Source organism: Chiloscyllium punctatum, chromosome 4 (genome assembly GCF_047496795.1).
Source record: "Chiloscyllium punctatum isolate Juve2018m chromosome 4, sChiPun1.3, whole genome shotgun sequence".
Classification (NCBI taxonomy): Eukaryota; Metazoa; Chordata; class Chondrichthyes; order Orectolobiformes; family Hemiscylliidae; genus Chiloscyllium; species Chiloscyllium punctatum.
The window spans coordinates 37,280,476-37,308,331 of NC_092742.1; the positions used below are offsets into that span (position 1 = coordinate 37,280,476).

Genomic DNA, 27,856 nt, shown 5'->3' on the forward strand with positions numbered 1-27,856 from the left:
AGAAATAAAGGAAGAGTGTTCAACTTTAAAGTCCTGCTCCATCATGGGCCATCAACCTGGTGGACAGTCACATGTCCCTTTCAATGTCCTGCCGCTGGAATGAAAGTGCCGCTGGAAACTCTTTGGCACCATCTTGCCTCCACCGATGCCCTCACCACTATTGAGTCCTCAATGAACATTGCCAATGTAGACTCCACGGATGCTGCCGAGTACTGCAACGGCCTAAACTCTACTCCATTGCCACCATGAGTCCACTTTGGTTCCACTTTTCCTATACAACGCATCTCGTATTGGGCCCAAACTCGCCTCCGCCAGATGTCACCAGGAACCCCAGACTCGTCTCTGCAGCAACAACCATGAGTTGATGCTAGAACCACCTCGACGATGCAGAAGCCTCCAGGAGCCCAAACCTGCCTCTGACAACAGCGCCATGAGTTCATGCTGCTGGGGCCTACTCAAGTCTGTGCTGCTGGGCATACCCGCCAATGCCGTTGCTGCAACCAAGCTCTTTACCGAAAAGGAAAGGGAAAGTGGTCAGAGCAGTTGAACCCTAGGCTCAGAAGCCCTACACCACTGCAATTTTACAGGAAGATGACATTGGACACATAGCAGCCTCACAGTATTGTCATTGCATACTCACTTAGAATACTGTTATTCACTTCTGTCCCATACTTTGTGGAGTGTATCAACATCTTGCATTGGAATTCTGTAGCTGCTGGACCACTTTGTGGCAAGCAGCCATCTCCTGGTTTTAAGCAGGGTGCATCGCAGTATCATTAGCACTCGTTCACTTCATGCTTAATTAGGTCTCTGCATTGTCAAGGCTTTTAGCACAGACACAAAATCAGGTGGTCTGTCATGGTTGTCAGCAGTGATCAGTCAAGGGAGTGGACATGTTTGTGCATGGCCCCATGCTATTTCAGTCTCGCACCTACAATATGTACCAGCACCTTCCATGGCAAAAACGCTGAATGATCTTCAAACAAAGCCATGGCACAAAGTCTCAGCAGAGTAATCCTCAGCCATATTAAGAGAGATGGTCTTCAGTCAGAACTGTAAGTCAAGAATGTTGTCTGACAGGAGACAAATGTTTGTAGGCAAAGATATGGCTGGAAAATGAAAAGCCTTCAAACGTGAGATAACGAGAGTCTGTATGATCCTACTAGAATATGAGATAGCTTTGGCAAATACAGTTAAGGAGAATCCAAAGGGATTCTACAAATACACTAACCACAAAAGAAGAATAAGGGAGAGAATAGGCCCTTAAAGATCAGCCTATGTGTAGAACCGCAGGAGATGGGGGAGATACTAACTGAGTATTTTGCATCAGTTTTTACTATGGAGAAAGACATGGAAGATATAGAACATGGGAAACGGTGATATATTGAAAAATGTAATACTACAGAGGAAGACATGCTGGACATCTTAAGATGCATAAAGTTGAATACATCCCTGGAATCTGATCAGGTGTACCCAAAGATCTCTAGTAAACTATGAAAGTGATTTCTGGGCCCCTTGCTGAGATATTTGAATCATCAATACCCGCAGGTGAGGTACCAGAAGATTGGAGGTTGGCTAACGTGTCACTATTTAAGAAATTTGGTAAGGAAAAGCCAGGGAACTATAGCCTGGTGAGTCTGACATCGGTGGTGGACAAATTGTTGGAGGAAATCCTGAGGGACAAGATTTAGAAAGGCAAGGTAAATTAGGCATTGTCAACATGGCTTTGTGCGTAGGAAATAATGTCTTACTAACTTGATTGAGCTTTTTGAAGATGTAATGAAGAGGATTGATAAGGGTAAAGTGGTGGACGTGATCTATATGGATTTCAGTGTTGAAAGTGTGGTGCTGGATAAGCACAGCAGATCAGGCAATATCTGAGGAGCAGGAGAATCGACGTTTCGGGCATAAGCCCTTCATCAGGAATTCCTGATGAAGGGCTTATGCCTGAAACATCGATTTTCCTACTTCTTGGATGCTGCCTGATCTGCTGTGCTTTTCCAGCATCACACTCTTGATTCTGATCTCCAGCATCTGCAGTCCTCACTTTCTCCTATAGGGATTTCAGTAAGGCACTTAACAAAGTTCCTCATGGTAGACTGGTTAGCAAAATTAGATCACATGGAATACAGGGAGAACTAGCCATTTGGATACAGAACTAGCTCGAAGGTAGAAGGCAGAGGGTGGTGGTGGAGGGTTGCTTTTCAGACTGGAGGCCTGTGACCAGCGGTGAACCACAAGGATCGGTGCTGGGTCCATTGCTTTTTATCATTTATGTAAATGATTGCGTTGTGAACCTAGGAGGTACAGTTAGTAAGTTTGCAGATGACACCAAAATTGGAGGTGTACTGGACAGCAAAGAAGTTTCAGAGTACAATGGGACCTCGATCAGATGGACCAATGAGCCGAGGAGTGGCAGATGGAGTTTAATTTACATAAATGTGAGGTGCTGCATTTTAGAAAGGCAAAACAGGGCAGGACTTATACATTTAATCATTAAGCCTGGGAGAGTATTGCTGAACAAAGAGACCTTGGAGTTGTTATGAAGATGTGGATGTACTGTACCTTTTGAGAGAGTTAACAGCTAGCAGTGTCAGCACCAAGTGTTCTCAATAAGGCACAATGGAAACATGTGGTCCAGCTACTGGTGTAGCTAGTGTAGTTAGTTGCCTGGAGACAAAAACAGATTTGAATTAGGCCAATCAGTTTAAGCATACTCCAAAACAAATATCAAACTCCAATCAAGTTTGAATTTAGTATATTGACAATCATAAAAGCCAATGACACAATCCGATGCTTTGGGGGTATAAGACCGGGGAAAATTGAACAGTTGGGAGGAGAACTACCGAGCCAACAACATCTGCACACTGCCCAGAAAAATAGCTGTCTTAAAGGGACTTTTATTAATCAGTAACCTGTGAAGCAGGATCCCCAAGAAGAAAAGAAGACTGAAATACAGAGAAAACTGAAAGCTGCCTGATATCAAGATAAGAAGTTTTGTTTTGTAAATCTTAATCAGGAGGTTATATCGGACTAGTATTGTAGAAGGAGAAAATAAAAGATAGGTTAGAGGAAGGAGTTGTAAATGGTTGTTAGTTAATTATTCTGTGTTATACTTTAAAAAATAAAATTGTTAATTTTTACTTTATATAGTTCTTGACCTCTTGAATTTTCACAGATTACTGCATGGGATAAATCTTTTCTGTGTTGCTGTTTTAAATTAAGCAGGACTATTTATCCCATGTCATAACAGAGCGCAAGTTCATAGCTCCTTGAAAATGGAGACACATGCAGATATGATAGTGAAGGTGGTGTTTGGTATGCTTTCCTTTATTGGCCACAGAATCAAGTATAGGAGTTGGGAGGTCATGTTGTGGCTGTATAGGACATTGGTTAGGCCACTTTTGGAATACTCCCTACAATAGAAAGGATGTTGTGAAGCTTGAAAGGGTTCAGAACGTATTTACAAGGATGTTGCCAGGGTTAGAGGGTTTGAGCTATAGGAAGAGGCTAAATCGGCTGGGGCTATTTTCCCTGGAGTGTCATAGGCTTAGGGGTGACCTTATAGAGATTTATAAAATCATGAGGGACATGGATAGGGAGAATAGTTGAGGTCTTTTCCCCACGGTGGGAGGCATAGGATTAAGGTGAGAGGGGAAAAGATGTAAAAGGGATCTAAGGGGCAAAATTTTCCTGCATGGTGGTGCATGTATGGAATGAACTGCCAGAGGAAGTGGTGGAAGCTGTTATACTTGCAGCACTTAAAAGGCATGTGGTTGGGTGTATGAATATGAAGGATTTAGAGGGGTATGGGCTAAATGCTGGCAAATGGGACTAGATTAATTTGGGTCAGCATTGATGAGTTGGACCAAAGGGTCTGTTTGCATGCTGTACAGCTCTATGACTCTTGGTGTTTGGACATAATCTGAGTCCAGAGTCCGGGAAGAGAGCCATAGTCAGTCCTGCTGGTCCATTGCAAATGATCTGGGAATTAATGGGAAGATTCTGGAGTAAATTTGGGAGGCACAGCAGAAACGTATCCCAAGGATGAAGAATCATACTAAGGGTAGGATAAGGCAACCATGGCTGACAAGGGAAGACAGGGACAGCATAAAAACCAAGGAAAACGCATATAATGTGTGAAAATTAATGGAAAACCAGAGGATTGGGAAGTCTTTAAAAACCAGCAAAGGACAACAAAAAAAAAGAATTAAGGGAAGAAGGTGAAATATGAGGGTAAGATAGCTAGTAATGTAAAATCAGATTGTGCAAGCTTTAGATATATGAAGCATAAGAGAATGGCAAAAGTGGATGTTGGGCTACTGGAAAGGAGGTTGAAGAAATGGTGAACAAAGAAATAGTGGTGAAACTAAATGGATACTTTGCATCGATTTTCACAGTGGAAGACACCAGTAACACATCAGTTGTGAGATTTGAGAACAGAAATGAGGGCAATGGTCATCATTACGGAGAAGGAACTGGGGAAGCTGAAAGATCTGAAAGTGGATAAACCACCTGGACCAGATTGATTACACCCCAGGGTTTTAAAGGAGATTCATGAGGGGCATGGATATGGTAAACAGACAAGGTATTTTCCCTGGTTTGGGTGAGTCCAGAACTGGAGGGCATAGGTTTAGGGTGAGAGGGGAAAGATTTAAAAGGGACCTGAGGGGCAACCTTTTCACACAAAGTGTGGTGCGTGTATAGAATGAGCTGCCAGAGAAGTGGTGGAGGCTGGTACAATTACAACATTTAAAAGACATCTGGATGGATACATGAATAGGAAGGGTTTAGTGGGATATGGGTCAAGTGCTGGCAAATAGCTTAGGATATCTGGTTGGCATGGACAAGTTGGACCAAAGGGTGTGTTTCTGTGCTGTACATCTCTATGACTCTGAGATATCTGAGGAGATTGTGGAGGCATTGGTGGTGATCTTTCAGGAATCACTGGAGTCAGGGAAGGTACCAGCGGACTGTAAAATGGCAAATGGAACACCTGTTTAAGAAGGGAGGATTGCAGAAGAAATTAGAGACTGGTTAGCCTGACACTGGTTATTGGTAAGATTTTAGAGTCCCTTATTAAAGATGAGATTGTGGAGTTCTTTGAAGTGCACACTAAAATAGGACTTAGCACGCCTTAGTCAAGGGAGGTCATGGCTGATAAATCTGTTAGATTCTTTGAGGTAACAAGCAAGTCAGACAAAGGAGAGTTAGTGGACATGATGTATTTGAATTTCCAGAAGGCCTTTGACAAGGTCCTGCACAGAGGACTGCTAAATAACAGAAGAGCCCATGGTGTTAGGGGCAAGGTACTGGCGAGAATAGAGGATTGGCTGACTGGCAGAAGGCAGAGTGTGAGGGTAAAGGAATCTTTTTCAGGATGCAGCCAATGACTAGGGGAGTTTCACAGGAGTCATATTGGTGCCACAACAATTCATATTATACATTGTCAATCTGGATGAAGAATATGAGTTTGTAGGTGACAGAAAGATAGGTGGAGGGACCAGTAGTATTGGGGGAGCAGAAAGACTTGGACAGGCATGGAGAGTGAGCAAAGAAGTGGCAGATGGAATACAAAGTGGGGAAGTATGAGGTTATGCACTTTGGTAGGAAGAATGGAGAAGACAACTTTCTAAATGAAGAAAGGCTTCAGAAATCTGAAGCCAAAGAGACTTAGGAATCCTAGCTCAGAATTCTGAAGGTTAACATGCAAGTTCAGTTAGCAGTTAGGAAGGCAAATGTAATGCATTCATTTCCAGATGGCTAGAATACACCAACAGAGTTGTACTGCTGAGGCTATATAAGTCTTGGATCAGACTGCATTTGGAATGTTGTGAACTTTTTTTTTGTCCCATAAGGAAGGATATGCTAGCATTGGAGGAGATCCAGAGGAGGTTCACATGAATGATCTCAGGGATGAAAGACTTGTCACATGAGGAAAGGTTGAGGCCTCTGGGTCTGTTCTTGGGGGGGAAGAATCTGATTGAAACTTGCAAAAAACTGAGAGGCCTAGAGAAGGTAGAATTGGAGAAGATGTTTCCACTAGTAGGAGAGACTAGGACCCAAGAGGATAAGCTCAGTGTGAAGGGATGAACTTTTAGAACTAAGATGAGGAGGAATTTCTTTAGCCAGAGGGTGGTGAATCTGTGGAACTCATTGCCATAGAAGGTTGTGGAGTTCAAGTCAATGAATGTCTTTAAGACAGAAATAGATAGGCCCTTGATTAATAAGAGGATCAAAGGTCATGGGAGAAGGCAGGAGAATGGGGTTGAGAAACATATCAGCCATGATCAAATGGTAAAGCAATCATGATGGGCCAAATGGCCTAATTCTCCTCCTATATTTTGCATCTTGTGGAATGTGAGCAAGAGTAAAGCTGATAAGATTGTAAAGGAGGGCAGGGCAGAAAGGAAAATCAAAGTTTGAAGGGCCACCCTATATTGATAGACTGAACCTGCATTTCACTCTGTGTAGTGTTATTGGTGTTGTTTTCTATTCTCATTCAAATCAAGTGTCAAATGGAAATGAAAAGTGACAGCCACCATACCCGGAGTGGCTGAAGTAAGATTTTTTTTCTCTCTCTCTGAGGGAGTGAGATCTACTATTAAGCGATGTGAGGCCCTTCAAGAGGCAATAGCATTAACCAGACATCCGCACAGTACAGGTGAAAGTCATCTGTTATCACCTAATTCTATAGGTGGACCTCAAATTTGACACAGCAAGTCACTAAAACTCCAGGCCATAAGTTGGCTTAATCATATTATTCGACATTACAAATTAATCTTACTAAGGCTGTGAAGTACAACATCAGATGAATTTAAGAGTCACAATAGTTGCAAGAAGTCCCACTTTTCAAGGTTCCTTCGCCACATATGACTGGAAAATGCCTATCCCATGATTCTAAATCCTAAATCCTTTTTTTTAATGTGGAGTTGGGGTTGGTGGGAGAAGTTTATATTGCTGTGAGAGATTGTGCACTAAAACATCTGAATTATGGCAATGTATAATGTCCATGTAGTGGCATCCCATTGGCCTCCTTGTCAGAGGCCTCCACATCCTAATGTCTGTAGGATACTGTTCAATGTTATTTGTGTCCTGTGACTGCTCAGCATCACATTACCGAAGAGCTGTTTTGCTTGTGAAATTGCCCACAAGGCCTCATTGGTGTCATCCCCAGAAGGTTTTGTCCCTGTGGCCACTACAAGAAGTACATCTACATGAATGGATGAAAATTGCATGCATTTGGAAGCCCAGAATCATCATCAACCTCCAGCAGATGTGGGGCACCTGCCTGCTGTTGGACCACTCGCTATAGCTGCCCTCATGATGTGGCAAATATGCAGGAGAGCCATAGTCACTCGTTTTGCATGGAATACTGTGCAGATGAGAATGTAGTGTTGCTAAACTGGTTTTGGTGATCAGATTATCATGTCATGCTAGTGTATCTACAATGTAACACTTTCTTACAGATGGAATCATAGGAGTAAGTATGTCTCCTGCACATCAGGTTCCAAGCAGGTCATGTCTGAGGGGTTCATCGCAGTCCTGTCCAGACACAGGATGTTGCTTTTAATCCTTGGATTCTCTGCTGCATACAACTGGAGGGTGTGTTGAGGCATTGTGATGAATTATGAGGACCTTTGAGAGGTGCTGCATTGTACATGAGACAATGAGGATATTCTGGAAGGAACAATTTCTTCAGCGTTCCACAGCAAAGAAGCGTCAGGCAGGATGACGTGTGAACCCTATACATTGGAATTCTTGCATTAGGTTACATTTCACTGTAAATGTTTTGATGCTGCTGTGGCCATCATCTCTACATAATCCCAACTGCAAGTATATCTTAACCATTTGATCTTTTCACACATTTCCTATGTTTAACAAGGATACAAACTGATGGAAATCTCCACAACATCCAAAACCCCCTCATTCAATAATAACAAAATTTCCTGCTAGTTTGGAAAGGATAGCTATTGTTCAGACAGGGTTAGAACATTGTGTGGTGTTAAGAATGGCAAGTCTCTGTACCTTAATTCTTCTTGTTGCAAGGGGTAGATGTAGGGGTATGGGTGGGTTGCGCATCGCCGGGGCAGTGTGGACTTGTTGGGCCGAAGGGCCTGTTTCCACACTGTAAGTAATCTAATCTAAAATGACATACACAGCTAATGATAAAAGGTGACTCAGTAAACTTTGTAACTGGCACTTTATCAACTGGAACTCTTAATAAACTAACAAAAATTATATATCTCAAATAAGGTTCTGTTTCCGTGCTGTACATCTCTGACTCTAATGCGAAGTCCTGGTATTTATTCTGTAAATAAGTACAACAGTACATAGCCCCTGCATTACATTTATATTACTTACTGTGTGTTTTTAAAGTTGAATTTAGGAGGTATATTGATGTTTTTATGTGGAATTTTTGATGGATGTTGATGTCTTGAAGCTTTGTTTGGTCAGGGTTTACTGTGGTTATGCACATATCTGATTATTTGATAAACCAGCAGACTCCTGGTCCCACAGGTGCTGGTTAATAAAGTTTGCTGTTTACTAATAAAAAATGTATTTATAATGAAATGTCGCTTACATAACCTGTGTGCCCAGAGAAGGTTTTCTTTTTCTTTTCCTTAATCTAGAATAAGTCCCAAGTCACACTGGGGTGGAGGGAACCAGCCCTAGACTTGCTAAGAGTATCATGTTGAGTTGCGGCTTTACCCTCCAAATTTTTGGATTGCAGGTGGTGGCTGAAGGTTTGGGCACCTCCTAAGTCTCCTGAGAAAAGACTTCTAGAATCCCTACAGTGTGGAAACGGGCCATTCAGCCCATTGGGTCCACAATAACCCTCCAAAGACTATCACACCCAGACTCATCCGTCTACCCCTGAATTTCCCACGGCTAACCCACTTAGCCTGCATACTGTGGGCAATTTAGCATGGCAAATCCACCTAACTGGCACATCTTTGGACTGTGGGAGGAAACCAGAGCACCTGGCAGAAACCCATGCAGGATTCTGGATTAGTGGTGCTGGAAGAGCACAGCAGTTCAGGCAGCATCCAACGAGCAGCGAAATCGACATTTCGGGCAAAAGCCTTTCATCAGGAAGAAACCCACCCAGACCGGGGGAGAACGTGCAAACTCCACATAGTTGCCCAAGGGTGGAATTGAACCCAGGACCCTGGCATCAGCGCTAACCACTGAACCATCATTCTGGAGCCTATCCTCTATTGGCTCATTGCTGCAGGCACCACCCTGTCTCCTCATGAAGGGCACTGGAGTTGAAGTCAAGGGCCCTTGTCCCTTCATCATCCTGTCATTGGCGCTGAGCATCAGGCAGTATTATCAAAGTCTTCTATTTCTGCCCTTTACAATTTTTGCTACCACTATCCTAGCCTGTATTCAGTTAACTTTCCCCAATGTAACTGTTATGTGCTTTCCTCACAAAATTGTTAATCTACATCCTCTCTACTTTATATAATTTATAGTCAACCAACTAGTATCACAATTACACATTTTTTGTTCTTAGCTCATGCATTCTTTCCATCACCCCTCTGGGAGGCTCTCTCTCTCTGCAACATTGCAATAATCTCTTTAACCAATATCATCACTGCTCCTCCTTTCCCATCTTTTCGAACAACTTTTATTCATGAATATTTAAAATCAAGTCTTGCCCTTCTTCAAGCCAGGCCTCTCTCATAGCCACTCCATTTTCAGGATGAAATAATTGGCCCCTGACAACCACAAACCCGTTTCTTTTGTGCTTAGTATGACTCCAGCCAGTAAAGAGATTCCCCTGATTTTCTATTGACTTCAATTCTACTGCAGTAAAATCCATTTTCTGGATTTCTGTGGTGTGAAAGCTTGCACCACAAAGACTGTAAAACAAGCACAGGATGTTCCACCACCAGTTATATTTGATTCTGCCCAGTAATAATGGGTCGCTCTGGGTGTATTTTAATAGGTCACAAAAAACCAGTTTAAGGGAAATTGCATCACTAAAACACCAGGAATTGCATGGTAGCTCTCTGCAGTTGGGGGTCTTGAGAAGTCCCAGCTTTAGATGTCAGGGGAAGTAGTGGTCTAGTGGTAACTTCATTGGCTGGTAATCCAGAACTCCAAATTAATAATTAAGGACATGGGTTCAAATCCCACCATTGGCAGATGATGAAATTTTAATTCAATGAAAATCTGGAATAAAATAAAGACTATGGCAAACATTGTCATTTAAAGAAAAAAAAAGTCTGGTTCACTAAATGTCCTTTCAGGAAGGAAATCTGCCATTCTTACCTAGTCTGGCCGAAATGTGATTCCAGATCCACAACAAGGTGGTTGACTCATAACTATCCTTTGACCCCAGCATCACCCACATTCTATTAATGAAATTTTAAAAAAAAGTTTTTAAAAAGCTGTCTGGTGGCTCTGTGTTACTGAGGTGGTTAAGACTCAAATCCCAGGTACTATTTTGTGAAGCTGAGAGTTAGCTCTGGTGATACTGAACCATTAGATGGTTGAGGCAGCTGTCACTGTCATTGAGGCAGTCCAAGTTGGAGCAGCGTTTAGGGACATTTACAAGCTAGGTTTTTGAATATTTGATAACTCATATGAAGGAGTTAACAATTTTAATCAGATTTGATTGTGGGTTGCTGAAAGTTCATGTGATTAGTCTTGACTGTATTGCCATCTGATGTGCTCTGTGGTATGTTTGACCACAGTTTATTGGCTAACCCATGTTCATCTCATGTTAATTCTGGATTTTAATGAATAAATCGTGTGCATGGTAGATTGATAAAAAAATTAAAACACTATGTATTGTAAAGTTTATTTTGTTCAAAACTATGGAATCTTGTGGCTTAATTTTCACAATAATTACCTGGAATTTCCTGTTTTGTATACTTAAAAATGCTACTTGTCCCTAACCAGATCATCATATAAATTTGGTGGTCTCATCAAGGATCATAACAACTAAAGCTCATTGTTGCCAAATTGCGAAGGATAGTCATAATCACCTTACTTCTGAAGTTAAGATCAATTGTCTTAATTAGTAAATCATAATGTTTTCTTAAGCATAGCGATCCTATATAAATAGAATTTGTTTACATTTGCATCTTTGAACACTGGAACATATACCAGTGCCAGAAAGAAATGTTTGAAACCAAGACAATAATTTTGTTTTATCAGGTCCAAGGAAGGAGGAGCAGTCAAATTGTGGGATCAGGAACTGAAACGTTGTCGTGCATTCAGATTGGAAACTGGGCAAGCAATGGACACTGTGCGTTCAGTTTGCAGATGTAAGGTATGTCTATAGCACTATTTAAAACAAAGCTCATATGTTAGGAGATTGATCAGCTAATGGGGACTCCATATCACATAGCATTTGAACTCCAATGTAATTGAGGAAATTATGCAGCACTGGAAATAAGCCAAGTATTAACTCAAGAAGTGGGAGTGAATACTTTCAAATTTAGATACTTTTAGTTTCTTGCTTTATGCCTTGAAAATTAAGCACTCTTAGAACTTGTAAAAGTAAGTTGACAAGGATATCAACAAAAGTCAGTGTAATGGATAGCATCAATTCCATTAAATCACTTGGTACCTGCTATTCTACTAATTTATAGAACAAATTTTACTAGGAAGTTAAGGCTGTGTTGACAGTGGTTACTGTTATACATTCAGTACACAACTGGCAAGCAAGTGTAGGGGATGACTGGTAAGTGATGAGCCTCTAGCACTTGCTCTTCATGTCTTTCTTCCATTTGCTTCATGCAACAGCATCTGGCACGTAGCTTCTCCATTATTTAAGATCTGTACAGGTACTATATTTGCACATTAATTACCCAGTATTTTCAACACAGAAATGTTAGGGTTGGAACCAACATTTTAAAATTGGTAATACATTGCTAATTGACCTCTCTGCAACTATATCAACAGTTGAATTTTGTTTGTGTATAATCCTCTATGTTTGTTTTACGTTACTAAAAAGTCACATTTTTATTGTAATGGCTTATTCTTGCTTTGTTTTTCTTTTTCTCAGTTTACTTCACTTCTCTCATCTTGTATCTCTCTCTGTACCTTGTGATTCTAATACATCCTCCTTCTCTGTTGATCTTAACATTTCATTGGCTAGGGGGTTTCAGGCATTGTTGGTCCCTGATGGCTTCTCCATCTCATAATAAACTCACATTTCCAGAAGATCACAGTGCAAAAGCATTTTCTGTCAAGGGATGTGAGTAAAAGTCTAATCAACTCTGTATGCCACAAAATCCCCCATTCCTGCAAAATATGGCCTTGGGTTATCCTTTATTAATTTATTCATTCGTTGGTGATGCCTGCTCCACTAGTCAACTGGCACTCAACAACATTATTGATTTTGTTGAAGGTAATGGGACAAGAGAAAAAGACAATAGAATATATAAAGGTAACCTATGCCACAGCCAATTTTCCAATCAGTGATAGAAATATCTGCTCTCTAGCCAGGGCCAGTTTCACCTGTCTTTTCTCATAGCATTAAGGGAATAAGGAACTTGAGAATGGAGGATAGTGCTTAGTTGATTTTGAGTGTGTTACTTTTCAGCAGCTGGGGAAGTGGTAGACCTAAACTCCAAAAGGTGAGGTGCATTACTGTTTACAGGAGGCAGGAATTGTTCTAAATGGAAAGGGTGCATGTAAACAATAGGCAGCAAGATTTGTCCTTCACACAAGAAAGGAACAGGGCGTTTGTTCCCAGTGAATTTGAGAGAAGGTCCTTTAAATTTTTGCTGTGCTGTGGGGATAGTCATCCTAATCTTTAATGGAACAGGGAGGATAATCAGGCTTTGGTTTCATGAGAGTGAACATGTCAGCAGCTCTGCCTGTGTTTGAGGCTGGAAAACAAAATTTTTGCTCAGCAGATGAAGAGTGTGGTTATTCAGTTGAATGTCTGTTAAGGCAGGTGGTGCTGTCCAACTTGTGCTGAGGGACAAGTTTCCCATGCAAGTCCTATCATCAAATAGACCAAGAGCACTCACATTGTGGGAATGCCATTAGCTCCAACAGTATACTATTCAGTTTGCATGATTCAGATATGATCAGTTCTCCATAATCACTGGAACAATATCCTGAAAATTCCTACCCAGTACTGTTGAAAAGACCTTCATCACAAGACTGCAGCAGGCACTACCAATTTCTCAGGATAACTAGTAATAGGTGATAAATGTCATGCCACTATCACCAACATCTTAAATATATGTTTTTAAATCTCCTCCAGGATGCTCTGGACCACACTGAGGTGCCATTACAGCAACTTTGGGAGGGATCCATTCCAATTTTGTAATTTGTAACACTAATAAATGTAGCTTTGTATTGATTAAAATGTGGATATTAATTACTCTGTATATGCATATTTAAAATCATTGCTGTCCTTTTATTTTTATGTTATGCAATGTTGGAACACCAGTAAAAAAATTAGGAATAACAGATACATAAATGCTGTATTCTGTAATAACTAAGTTCAAAGATATCTATGGTTAATTTTTAAAGTTTTTTTATTAATAGGGAAAAATTCTGGTTGGAACAAGAAATGCAGAGATCATCGAGGTTGGTGAGAAGAATGCTGCATGCAACATTTTAATTAACAATCACATGGATGGACCAATCTGGGGTCTTTCAACCCATCCTATTAAAGATATCTTTCTGTCTGCAGCAGAAGATGGGACTGTTAGATTATGGGACATAACTGAAAAGGCAAGTGTGTACAACATTACATGATGGCTATTAAAAAGAACTTTGCCAAGCAATTATTTTGGTAGTTAGTAAAATTATGATCATGTGTCAATATGTGACTGCCATAATGCTGTCAGAATGAGCAAGCTATTTGTAATTAAAGTTGATAATTATAAGAGAAACAGGCTCTAAGAGAAACCATAAAGATGACTGTTTATGCTAAATTTTAACCACAAATTATTTCTTAGTTTTATATTGTTTCACTGTTCTTACAAAAAAAATGCAGGAAAGGATTTCACCAAAGTGCTTGAATTTGGAAACAAATATTTTCAGAGGAAAATGTTTCAATCATAAACATGTAGAGAGCAATGACATTGGGAAACTACATAGTATCAAACTGTATTGAGGGTACATTGAGAGCCGTGTACTATTTCCTTAAAAACTGAAACAAGCCTTGTGGATAAACTGGCTTTCAGTTTTTACTTTTGGAATTTTAAGAATGAAGAAAGTTACTTTTATTCCCTCTGCAAAATAAGCATTGAAACATTTTTATGTATTAGAAGGCTATTCTACTACATTTTAATCTGCATTTTCAGCTCTAAGCCCTTATTTTTAATTGTGTAACAGAAGATGCTGAATAAAGTAAACTTGGGACACCCTGCTCGAACAGTTGCTTACAGCCCAGAGGGAGACATGGTAGCTATTGGTATGAAAAATGGCGAGTTCATTATACTTGTGGTGACATCATTAACAATCTGGGGCAAGAAACGAGACAGGAGATCTGCCATTCAAGACATCAAGTAAGCAAACATGGACAAACTCAAGAATGCCAGTCATTAAATTTGAAATAATACTGTTGATCTTTATGAAAGAAAGACTTGTTCTTATGTAGTACCTTTCATGGTCTCCAGATGTCCCAAAGCACTTTACAATTGAAAACTACCTCTGAAATATAGTTAGATTTGTATCATAAGAAAGCATGTTTAATGCATTTTACTGTATTGTGCAATCTGATTTTTGTTCATCTTTAATTGGAAAATAAAATGTGCACCAATAGATATGTATAAAGTAACTATTACATGAATAATATAAAATTATGGCATTTTGGGGTGATCAACTTCTCTGTATATTTATATAAGCAAATTTCCAGGTGTCAGAAATATTGCAATAACTGCAGGTAGTTATTCTATATATTCAAACATTGGAAATGGAGATATGATGGATCACCTTGCAGTTTCTGCACAATTGGTGGCTCTTTGGACCTGTTAGACAAAAATCTTAATACTTGATAGCTTTAAGTTTTAATTATACAAAATTATGGTAGCATTTTGTAAATTTCCATGAAATTTTAATTTTTCCTGCACTGTATCTTTATACAAGATACACTTGATAGTTAAAATGTCTGTCTTGTTTAGGTTCAGTCCTAGCTCTCAGTATTTGGCTGTGGGGACATGTGAGAATGCCATTGACTTTTATGACCTCACATTAGGACCAGCACTAAATCGAATTAGTTATTGTCGAGATATTGCCAGCTTTGTTCTCCAAATTGACTTCTCCGCGGACAGCAATTACATCCAGGTATTAACTGCATTCTCTTTATTTTGATTTTATGGAATTTTAAGGATCAACAGGAATGGTACCATATTGGTTATGTTAAAGGGATGATGATGCAGATGCCTAGACCCAGATTTGGAGAAATTAAGTTCCACCATAGTAGCTAGGACACCAAAATACAATGAAACGAAATTGCAATTAATAGAAAAGCTAGTATCAATAATGGAGAGCATGTAATTGAGTTATGGCTGATACATTAATATCCTTTGGGGAAAGGAATCTACCACCCTCATCCAGTTTGCATAATGTGACTCCAGATCAATGTGGTTCACTCTGAATCACTTGCTAAGCTATGTGAGAGAGCAGTTCTGAAGGTACATCCCTTCAGCATCCCTTAAACATGTTCAATAATTGCTGGCATTGCCAACAGTACTACTATTCTGTTAATGAATAAAAAAAACTAAAATAATGTGAAACAATCTAGTTTGAATACAAGACATTTTAAAACAATTTGAAATAGATAATTCTCCACTGAGGTAATATTCTGAGCATTTTTAATCACTCGATCACCTTACAGTTTTAAAATGTAGTTTTATTAAAAAAATTGTTAAATATAACATCTTATGAAATTTAAATGCCAAAATCATTATTTCTCTAGCAATAACATATGTCAACCACATCCTGAATCATAATGTATCAAGCTTGCATGACAAAGGAAAATTTATATATAGGATAATACTTGCAGTATTGTCATCCATAAAATAAAGTCTACTCTGTTATCAAGGATATCCCATTTTGGGAGTCCAAAACTAACTGCGTAGGTTTAGGGTGAGAGGGGAAAGATTTAAAAGGGACCAGAGGGGCAGCTTTTTCACGCAGAGGGTGGTGCATGTATGGAACAAGCTGCTACAGGAAGTGGTAGAGGCTGCTACAATTACAACATTTAACAGGCATCCTGATGGGTAAATAAATAGGAAGGGTTTAGAGGGATATGGGTCAAATGCTGGCAAAAGGGTCTAGGTTAGATTACATTCCCTACAATATGGAAACAGGCCATTTGGCCCAACAAGTCCACACCGACCCTCTGAACAGCAACCCACCCAGACCCATTCCCCCACCCTATATTTATCCCTGACTAATGCACCTTAACACTATGTGCAACTTTGCATGGCCAATTCACCTGACCTGCACATCTTTGAACTGTGTGAGGAAACCAGAGCACCTGGAGGAAACCCACGCAGACATGGGGAGAATGAGCAAACTCCACACAGACAGCCGGGAATCGAACTGGGGTCCCTGGGGCTGTGAGGCAGCGGTGCTAACCATTGAGCCACTGTGCCACCCATTAATTTAGGCTATCTTGTTGGCATAGACAAGTTGGACTGAAGCGTCTGTTTCCATGCTGTATAACTCCATGGTGCAATCATCTAAGCAAAAGTATTCAAATGATTGTCATTTTTATATTGCTGTTTACTGTGTGAAAGTCAGGATTACTAATTTTACAGGTTTCTACTGGATCATACAAACGACTGGTGTATGAGGTGCCTTTGGGAAAGCAAGTTACTGAACAGTCTCAGATAGAAAGAATAACATGGGCTACTTGGACCAGGTGAACAAAACTTTTTAAGTTGCTCTTACTTTGTATCTTTAATGCACTGGTTTAAAAAGGGGACACTAATACAGTTAGCAGTCCACTTACAAAATTTGAGTTTTTAGATATAGTTGTATTCGACTACTGCTATAGCTGAGGCAAACTTTTCTGTTACCAAATTTGGAGAAAAACAAAGGATGGGAGAATCCATTTGTTACATTAAAGTTCTAATCCTAATGTTAGAAGCCAAACTCATCTTGTAGCATCCAAATATATTTTGAACTGTTCCATATGCTGTCCAAAATCTTATCCTTTCGAATAAAGCAGTTCTTAACTCCCCTGGTAACATCGAGGCTTGGACTGACAAGTGGTAAGCAAGTGCCAGGTAATTACCAACTCTAACAAGTGAGAATCTAACCATTGGCCCTTTGATATTTAATTGTATCATCATCATTGAAACCCCATTATCAACATTCTGGGGGTAACTTTGAGTAGAAACTATCCTGGACTAGTTGTGTAAATACAGAGGCTACAGTGCAAATCAAATACTGGAAATTTGCAGTGAGTAATTCACCTTCTTACTCCCCAAAGTATGTCCATTATCTAAAGTCAGGAGAGTGATTGAATACTTCCCACTTGCCTGGATGAGTGAAGTACAAGAACACTCAAGAAACTTGACACCATCCAGGACAAAGCAGCCTGCTTGACTGAGACCACATTGACAAACATCCAGTTCCTTCATCCCTGGTGTTAAGTAGCAACAGTATGTACCATTTACAAGATCCTCTGCAGAAATCTAGATAGACAAGAGCAGCAGAGACATGGGAACACAATTGCCTGCAAATTCTTTTCCAAGCCACCAACGATACCAGTGTTCCTTCAATGTATTTGATAAAAGTCTTGAAAGTTTCTCTTTAATGGCATCTACCTACAATACATGGACTGTAGTGGTTCAAGAAGGAAGTTCACCACCATCTTCAGGGGCAATTAGGGATGGGCCATAAATATTGGCCCAGCCAGCAATGTCCATGTCCCATAAGTTAATTAAAAATATATTGTTGAAAAATATAGTTGCCAAAATTTTCTTCCAAATGTATTTACTTTCAAATGATAACCTGTATATATTCTCTCTATCATTTACAATATTTTATGTATATCTTAAGCATGCTTCTCATTGCAAGGCTAAACTGTAAATGTTTACTGCTTCCCTTTAACATGGATCTCTAAATTTTTCTCATGGGTCATGCTCTTTACTCGAGTCAGGTTTCTTTTCTTTTTCATTTTTGATCTATGTATTATATCCTTTCAAAAGCAAATTACTGTAGATCCCAGAAATTTAAATTTATGCAGTACATACAGTAACCTCTGTGAAGAGTTAAACAATTAATAACTTGAATCTTCTGATATTAGGAGCCACAATTACTGAAATGAAGTCATCTTAGAACTCTGCGCAAGTCCCAAAGTGAAAATCCAGCCAGTACTATACTTACTTGAATAATTTAAGCTTCTGATTGCCAATTATACCCTTCCTTAACTGTTCCACAATGGCCAGAAAAGATGTATTTAAAGTTTTCAAAGTAGATAAAAAGTGTGCTCAGCAGCGTATAACTAAGTAGATCATCTGGAGCTTTAAAGCACAACAGCAACAGCAACCACAACTATGTTCACATCCACCCAGCTTTGCACACTCTGTTCACCACTGAATCTAGAAGCAGAAGTTGAAGCAGCTCCAGTGTAAAATGCTCCTCGAATGCTGCCTGAACTGCTGTGCTTTTCCAGCACCACTAATCCAAAATCTGGTTTCCAGCATCTGCAGTCATTGTTTTTACCTGGTTAGAACACCCTGTTCAACCTTGTCTCACTTGAGGCATTGAATGGAGTAATGCACACACGGTCTCTATTTTCCAGCTGAAAATTTACCCCAATGCTCTTTTGGGAGTGAAACAGGTTTATGTCAATCAGAAATATTGAACTCTAGCTCACTATTTATTTTCCAACCTTTGCTGATGATATTTTAGCTCTGCTGTTAAAACCAGGTGAGGGGAGAGTGAACTGGCTCCCCTGCTTTCAACCTCTCTTATTTGATATGACAAAGGTTTAAGTTCTGTTTGAGCACATACCACTACCTTTCTCCATTTAAAATGCTAACTAATTTGTACTAATCAATAAGGAGCCAATCACAAGACTTCCTTAAATTAAAGAACAATTGATCACCTAACTCTGAAAAAAATGAAGATGAAAATTCAACATGTAGCCTTTGTAAAATCACTTAGGCCTTTACTGGCTCTTAGACAGTTAAATTGGTAGTGTCCAGTTTATTAGTCTGGCTATTAAACGGTCAGTTGTAACAAATAATGCAGTTATTTGTTAGTGGGCGGCACGGTGGCACAGTGGTTAGCACTGCTGCCTCACAGTGCCAGAGACCCGGGTTCAATTCCCGCCTCAGGCGACTCTCTGTGTGGAGTTTGCACATTCTCCCCGTGTCTGCGTGGGTTTCCTCCCACACTCCAAAGATGTGCAGGTCAGGTGAATTGGCTATGCTAAATTGCCCGTAGTGTTAGGTAAGGGGTAGATGTAGGGGTATGGGTGGGTTGCGCTTCGGCGGGGCGGTGTGGACTTGTTGGGCCGAAGGGCCTGTTTCCACACTGTAAGTAATCTAATCTAATCTTATCGTTGACGTTATCAACTTCCTCCTGTTTCTTTCCAATCAGGCCTGTAACTGTATGCTTTACTACTTGAGACAGAAAGAGGGCCTTTTCTAGTTCTAGTTTCAGTTCTGTTGTCTAAAATCCAACATGACCTTGAAAAATAGCTTGAATATACTGGTTGTAGGGGTTTTGCCCAAAACATTGATTTTCCTGCTCCTCAGATGCTGCCTGAACTGCTGTGCTTTTCCAGCATCTGCAGTCCTTGTTTTTACCTGATTGTATATTCCCAGTTTATGCTGAAGATTTATTTTTAGGCTTCAGCAAAGCTCAATCTTCAATATGTGGAAACTCTCAAAATGGTGTGAATCAAAGCGTGAAATGAAATTTTGTTTTCTTTTTTTGACTCCACGGATTGGGGGCAGAAATAGCTTTGCTTTCCTTTCCTTTGGATAAAATGTTAATTTCATTATGGATTTCATTAATTTAGCCAATCTATGGATTAGGTAATTCTTGTGGCCATTTTAATTCATGAGTTGAAGGAAGATAGTATAAGTGAGAAGATTGTGGTTGAAGAATTAATGGGGCTGAAAGTTGGTAAGTTCTCAGGTCCTGATAATCAACATCCCAAACTGTTGAAGTCGATGCTGATTGAGATAGTTGATGTATTGATGATTATCTTCCAAAATTCCACTGATCAGGGAAAGAATTCTGCAGATTGGAAGCTTGCAAATGTCACGGCACGAGGTAAGAAGACAGCAAGAGGAAAAAACAGTAAAAATCAGACTCGTCAGCTTTGTACAAATCGTAGGGAAAATGCTAGACATGATAAATGATCACTTAGATTTAAAAAAGGTCACATTAGGCATAGTCAGTATGGGTTTGTGAATGGAAATTTGAAGGCTGTTTGAGGATGTTACTAACAAAATGAATGAAGGGGAGTTGACGGATGCAGTATATCTGGATTTTCAGAAGGCTTTTAATCAGACACCTCACTGCAGGCTGTTTAGTTTTCTTTATTGATTCATTGGGTGAGGCGTCACTGGCTAGGCTGGCATTTATTGCCCATGGGGCAGTTAACAGTCAACCACATTGCTGTGGGTCTTGAGTCACATGTAGGCTAGACCAGGTAAAGATGCATTAGTCAGGGGTAAATGTAGAGTAATAGTGGTAGAGGAATCAGTCTGGGTGTCTTTGGATACTCTTAGGTGGGTCGGTATGGACTTCTTGGATCTGTTTCCATACTGTACGGATTCTATAATTCTATAATAGTTTTAGTCAATTTTTAAATCCATTTCACCAGTTCATATGTTATTGCGAACATCTCACTTGATTTGAAAACAATTTTTTTTAAACATCATTTTTCGGAATGCTTTTTATACGCAACATTACCCATTTATTTTAATTTGAAACTAGGTTAATTTTCAAAACTTTAAGATTAGCCTAATTTATTCCAAGAATGACACTGTGCTATTAACTTCTAATTTGTTGATTCAGGAAAGAGCTGAGCCTTGATCAATCAGCATTCTGTTTTCCTAAACCATAGGATTTAAAATGAATTTTTTCAGTATGTTGAACAATTGACTGAGTTTCTTTTTGGCTCCTAGGCATGCAATACTATCAGATATCATAAGAATTTGGAAATTTGAAGTACCTTAGTTTGAACTGAAACAGGGTTACCATTTTAATGTTGGTTTGAAAAAGTACAAAGCTGGAAATAAGTGCCACCCACATGTCAAAAATGGGCATGGTGAATTTATGTTGTTGATATGTTTGTTCTGTGAGGAGCCTCTTAAAATTCAATTATTTTACATCTAAAAGAAATTAAGTTTTTGAATCTTTAATTCAAAAGAAGCCAAATACACCGATTAGACTAGTAAATTATTCATTACAGTCTTAAGTAATTTTTGGTGGGGGTTGCTTGCATCAGCGTAGACACTTAATAAAAGGCTTTTTTCTCTCATAAATCCATTTAAAGCAGTGTTAATAAAATATGTATGGGTACCACTGTCAAGTTTTTTGTTTGGAAATGCTCTAATTTGTTGTTTTAATGGCAGATTGAGATTTATGCAAACAGGAATGGCCAGAGCTCTGACTGTAGCTTAGAAAAATTACCTCACATATATAAAAGCTGAAACTACACAAAGGCAAACTTAAGTCCATCTTCGTTACCAACAAACTAAAGAGTGGCCAAGTATCTGAAAAACTTCCAACTTGTAATATTACAAAATACAATAGTTATCATCAACTTAGAGTCAAGAGTGCAGTACTGGAAAAGCAGGTCAGGCAGCATCAGAGGAGCAGGAGAATCAATGTTTTGGGCATAAGCCCATCGTCCGGAATGAAGCTTCAACTTAGAATGGATGTGACTTAGAATTATGAAGCACAGATGCTTAATTGATGTGCCCGGTCAAGTTTAAAGGGCTAAATTTGCAATTTACAAGTTTTCTTTCTTGTAGTATTTTGGGTGATGAGGTCATTGGAATTTGGTCTCGAAATCTCGATAAAGCTGATGTGAACTGTGCCTGTGTCTCTCATTCGGGCCTGAACGTTGTAACAGGCGATGATTTTGGCTTGGTGAAACTCTTCGACTTTCCCTGCACAGAGAAATTTGTAAGTTTTACTTCCTAACTTCTTGAAATGTGGGTCAAATTTAGTAAAAAACATTTTTTCCAGTTGCAAATTTTTAAGATTCTCTCCCTAAGTTCCAGAAATATTTTGATGGACGCTTAAGTGGCATTATAATCAGTTAATTCTAAAGTTCTTCGTTTACATAATATTTTCCAGAGAAATGTTATATTCCTGATTTACATTAGTCTGTTGTAATGCAGTTGTTAACTACCCTGTAACTTTCCATTAACTCTACACTTCTCCAAATCACTGCCCTCTTGCCTTCATATTTTCTTTATCATTCAATCCTATCCACTCTACATTGTTGTTTCCTTCAGAAAACGTGCCTCTGGTCAGATAGCCTACCATTCCTTTCACAGAGCAATGACTGAATCATATGGCAGAGGAACTGATAATTCAACCCATTGTGCTGATACCAGTTCTAATAATAATAAGGTTGACCAGTTCTGATTAATCCCACACCTTCTCTAAGTATTTATTCAATTCTCATTTCAATGTTCTTAAATCAGTTTCTGTCATCCTTTCAGGGACACTCTTGCAAAGCACTTGTGATGCAATGATAACGGTAAATTGTATGTTGATTTAATTGAGTGAGTTCTTTAAAGGTAGCATGGTTGATGTTGTACATTATGCTCTTTCTAAAATTATCGTTGAAGTATTTGATTTGTTAGCAAATTTAAAGCCCACAGGATGAGAGTTTGCAACTATGCTAATGAACAGACATTCCTGCAGATTGACCTGGACTTGAGTCTGAAAATTTTTTTATGAAACTTAAGGTATAAAATACAGCAAGATAGTAAACAATGATAAATAAATTCTGGTCTCTCTCCTATCGGAAGGATGTTGCAAAACTTGAAAGGATTCAGAAAAGATTTACAAGGATATTGCCAGGGTTGGAGGGTTTGAGTTACAGAGAGAGGCTGAATAAGCTGGGGCTGTTTTCCCTGGAGCATCAGAGGCTAAGGGGGAACCTTATAGACATTCATATAATTATAAGGGAAATGGATAAGATAAATAGACAAAGTATTTTCCCTTGGGAAGGGGGAGTCCAGAAATTGAGGTCATAGATTTAGGAGGGAAAAATTTATAAGGGACCCAAGGGCAACTTTTTCACACAAAGAGTGGTGCATGTATGGATTGAGCTGCCAGAGGAAGTGGTGGAGATTGATACTATTACAACATTTAAGAGGGATCTGGATGGCTTTATGATTAAGAGGAGCTTAGAGGGACGTAGGCCAAGTGCTGGCAAATGGGACTATATTAGGTTAGGGTATCTGGTTGACATGGATGAGTTGGACCAAAGGGTCTGTTTAAATGTTACAATTTTAAAATGAGGTGGAAGTTCAGAGCTGTGGTGTACATTCTCCTGTTTTTGAAGGTATTAAAACAAGATAAGGCAGTTAAAATGGTAAAAGACCCTCTGTTTCATAAATAGGACAGTACCCCACTAAAGCAGTTACGCAAAACCTTTGAAACACAAGTTTCATATCCAGTGAGTTTATTTTGCAAAGATGATGGGACCAAAGCTCATTAGGTAAAACATCAAGGTTAAACCAAAACAAATAAGTCAGAAATTACTTATTAATTTGACTAAGATTTATTTTTAAAATGATGACCATAGAAAAATGAACAAAAAAGTTAATGAGGTACAGAAGAGTTAAAAGTAGCAGAAAGAAAAAAAAATTACACTGAGCTTTTATTTAAATAAGTTGTGGGCAGAGGGAGAAATGACCAGGTTTATTTATTTGAAGCTTTGGATGAATGGAAGTTAAGAAATGATGTCAAAACCATGTATCATGGGAGACAGTGACTGGAAATAGGTTAGGATTAGAGGATTTAGTAAAAAAAAAAGTAGCTTTTTCTATATTAACGCATACTATTTCACAATTCTCTTCCATTTTAGACCTCCTTCATGCTTCTTGACTCATTTCTCTTTCCCTTTTGCAAATTTGTCTTGTACATGTACAAACTCTCCCTCTTACTTACTTCTGCACTTTTATATTCCATTGGTCTTGATTCATAATGCATCTGAGGCCACTGATTAACACAATCACACGCATCCATCTTTGTCCTTTTGCTTGTTCCTCCACTATGGTCTTTCAAACCTGTGCCTTTTATTGTTTGGTTTAATGATCCATCACATTATTATTCCAGACAGCAAAGATAATCCTTGGTTTCATTTCTTGGCTCCTTCAAGAGTGCTCTTAAAACTGAAACTTTCTGCTGATCCTTTCCCTGTGTCGTCAAATGAAATCTCTCCCTAAGCTTTCCCTTGTCATAGTTCTGAACCCATATCTTTTCCATAGGATCAATCTTCGGTTTCTTTTATGCCATTTGCATTGAATTTCTCAACTCGTTTAAAACTCTGTCTGCATTTTAAATGGCACCAGGCCACCATTACCCATGTTATTTCTGACCTACATTGATTCCATGAGACAATGTCAAATTATCATTTTTTAAAAATCCCTGGTGGCCTCAGACCTAACTTTCAAGTCTGTACCCATTCCCCTCCTAACACTGTTCTTCACTCTGGCCTTTTTCTGCACACCCCTCTTTTTACCCTATATTTAGCAGCTATGCCTTTCACTATCTATTTGTCACAATTTGGAGTTCCTACATAAATCTCCTTTTTTGCTTAAGTTATTATATTCTGAAACAATCCTTCCTAATAAGCCTTTCTTGATTCTGTCTCCAATTTTTGTTTAGTCATGTATGATGAACTGCTGTGCAATTTGTTTTACTTTTTTAAAAAAGATACTAATTCATTCAATTTGCTCTAACATACACATTGCTGCATAGCTGATAAGAACAGAATTTTCTTCAATTACTGAAAAAGTGCTTTCTTTTGCTTACACAGGCAAAACACAAGAAGTATCTAAGTCACTCAGCTCAGATTGCCAACATAAAATTCACTAGTGGAGACAGATACGTTGTCAGTTCTGGAGGGCAAGATTGTAGGTATGTTTTGAATTATTTAAACTGAAAAAAAAGACAAGGTATTAGTGTAGGAATAAGTGTTTAGAAATGCAATGTACTGAGTAAACAAAACAATCCAAGAAGCTAAATGTCATTTCAAGAATTTATATTTAAAAAAGACTAAATTTTTATTTTTTTCCCCAATTCAAGTTTGTTTGTCTGGAAATGTTTATGAAAATAGAAACAAAGAATACAAATGGCCATGAGAAAAAGCTTGGATCATAAAAGAAGAATCAAGATATTCATTACAAAATAAAGCTGGAAATGCTCAATGTATGAACATAAGGCAGCTAAGCACTATCTGCAAAACAATTTAAGAAGGCAGTTTGCTTTCAAATGTAGAAGATGATTTTCAGCTATCTTGGTTTAAGGCAATTTGTCAGATTTTCTACTGCACAGCTTTGTGTATATTGATGCAATTGTAACAGTGTTCAAGAACTTTAGGGCAGAGCTTGTATTCAAACTTCAATACTGGTGTACAAATTATTTTGACCATTCTACATCTATGGTCCTGTTGTCAAGGACACAATTGCTAAACAATCGTGTGGCAATGCCATGAAAATGGTTAATTGAGTTCTATCAATATACAAATGAACAACATGCTGTAAGTATACTGCTAGTTATAACACAAGCTTAATATCTTCACTTTGTGCTGTAGTTGATTTGATAAGTAGCCTTAAAACAATGTGCTTTTCAAAATGTTGTAATGCTGCTGAGTCTTCTGAACAGACAGAATGGTATCTAGTGGCCTTCATCCTGAATGTACCAGCTGAGTAAAATCTGAAGCAAGCATGCCAAAGTACACTATGCACTACTGTACCAATCACTGTGGCAACCTGAACAATTACATTTAGTTCAGTGTAAAAAATGTTTCTAATTTTTATCATGTATTTGCAGGTATAAAATTGGCAACCCTGCAAATTATTATAATTTTTCCATTTATATAGTATACAAATGAAATGCAGTTTCTTGAAGCACATAGTAAATGTGTGTTGTTTTGATGTGTATTCTACATATTAACAGCATCCCAGGGTGCAGTGTTATGAAGAATCACTAAGTGTTGAACTGCTGGTTGTCTAAGTTTTACTGACGTCAAGCTTTGAGTAATAGCTAAACAATTTCTGTAATGTTAATATATATTATGAATAGAGTAGAAATTTATTGTCACATGTACTTTTACATGAAAAATACAGTGAAAAGTTTTATAAGTTGCCCCACCATGGCACCTACATCAATGACAATGTTTCATATGTTAACTAAAAGCAAACTAAATACCTGTACTGTTTTAATACTTAATATTTTATTCATCTATAATAAGTCCATTTGAATGGTTTATTGATGTAAATTTAATCATTGTGAAATTATACTGAATGAGTTTAAATCAGTTTCAAGTAATTGCACTGTTGGTAATTATATTTTACTATAACTTATGCAATATCAAATGGCATTATTGTAATACTTGAAATTATGCATTGTGCCATTGAAGTGAATGAAATTTAACCATTATGATTTCCTGATTTTGTTGTACCTCTTGTAATTCCCAATCATGTTCCAGAGAAATCAATGACATGAAAAGACAATTAAGCAAGAAAAGGATTCCTAATGGAGTCCTGTTAATGAATTTGACTATTGCACAAGAAAATCAAAACATTACTAACTTCCTCAGTATGGTCTTCTGTAGAACAAAATAAAATGTTGCAAGGGGAAATGCAAGAAACATTTTTCAGAAAGTGCTGTTAATTGAGATGCATTGATTCAAAATAATGTACTTAAAAGATCTAAATGCTGACATCACACCATATAATTATTCAAATATAAGTGGAAATGTAAACAACTATCAAGGTAATCTAGTTGTATGTTTTGTGCCTGTAGGTACTAAATCTTTCTTCTCAGGCACATTTTGACTTGAACCATTTGAGCATTTGCAAACAAGCCACAAGTTTGGGTCTATGCAAGTAGTGGAACAGAATCTACCTGCCGATGGAGATTGTACAGTTGATTTAAAATTATTTTGTATTCAACCAGTTGTCTTATTACTGGCAATCATAGTTTTATGTCATTAAACAAGACTGCAAGCAATTTTGTAACAAAAAACAGAGTTCTTTCATTTGCAAATAATGCCATCATTTCAATAACTAACTTCAAATGAGGAGCCTGGAGAAGCCAAGACAAACATGCAACTTAGTTACTGCACTTAAACATATTTCAAGGCACCAGACAATTCCCAACCTGAATAATTTTTTTAAAAACTGATTTCAAAACCCAATGGAAATAAAATATAGCTTATAAAATAATATTCAAGTTGATTTTTTTTTCTGTCACAAAAATAGTTTCAGGAAGTGTTGTGCCTTAAATGTTCAACTGCTGTGGTTTCAAATTCCTGGGCCATAGTGTGGCATTACCACTGTCCAAAAGGGATCCAGTTAAGTTCAGTGTTCAAGAAGAACAGAGGAACCTCGACTATCCGAATGACACGGATGGGGAGTATTTTGTTCCGATAATCGAATGCCAGATAACACAGTTTAGCCAAGAATCGGGACCTTGCGATCTTATTCGGATAATCTCGATTCAAACTATCTGAATTTCGAAGTTCCTCTGTAAATAGTTATTGTTTCTGTAGAACAATTACAATCAAAGGGATTTAACACTAATTACAATGTTAATCTATGACTAATTTAAAAAATATTGATGAATGACAAGTATGACCAATGTAAGTGACCCTAAATACAGGAATTACAAATAAACAATACAACAGTAACTGATTCAT

The 27,856-nt window shown here is 38.4% G+C and overlaps 1 protein-coding gene across 2 annotated transcripts in view; it reads left to right on the forward strand.

Moving 5' to 3' along the window:
• The window catches only part of LOC140476194 (echinoderm microtubule-associated protein-like 5), a 230,028-nt gene extending 202,246 nt beyond the window's left edge, over positions 1-27,782 (forward strand). For both annotated transcript variants that reach the window (XM_072568398.1, XM_072568400.1), the window contains 8 exons: positions 11,173-11,287; positions 13,525-13,713; positions 14,320-14,492; positions 15,108-15,270; positions 16,752-16,855; positions 21,942-22,095; positions 24,971-25,071; positions 25,240-27,782. In XM_072568398.1, the coding sequence (XP_072424499.1) occupies positions 11,173-11,287; positions 13,525-13,713; positions 14,320-14,492; positions 15,108-15,270; positions 16,752-16,855; positions 21,942-22,095; positions 24,971-25,071; positions 25,240-25,264 (1,024 nt within the window). In that variant the 3' untranslated portion in view covers positions 25,265-27,782. The remainder of the gene's footprint in view (positions 1-11,172; positions 11,288-13,524; positions 13,714-14,319; positions 14,493-15,107; positions 15,271-16,751; positions 16,856-21,941; positions 22,096-24,970; positions 25,072-25,239) is intronic.
• The last annotated feature ends 74 nt before the right edge of the window (positions 27,783-27,856 follow it).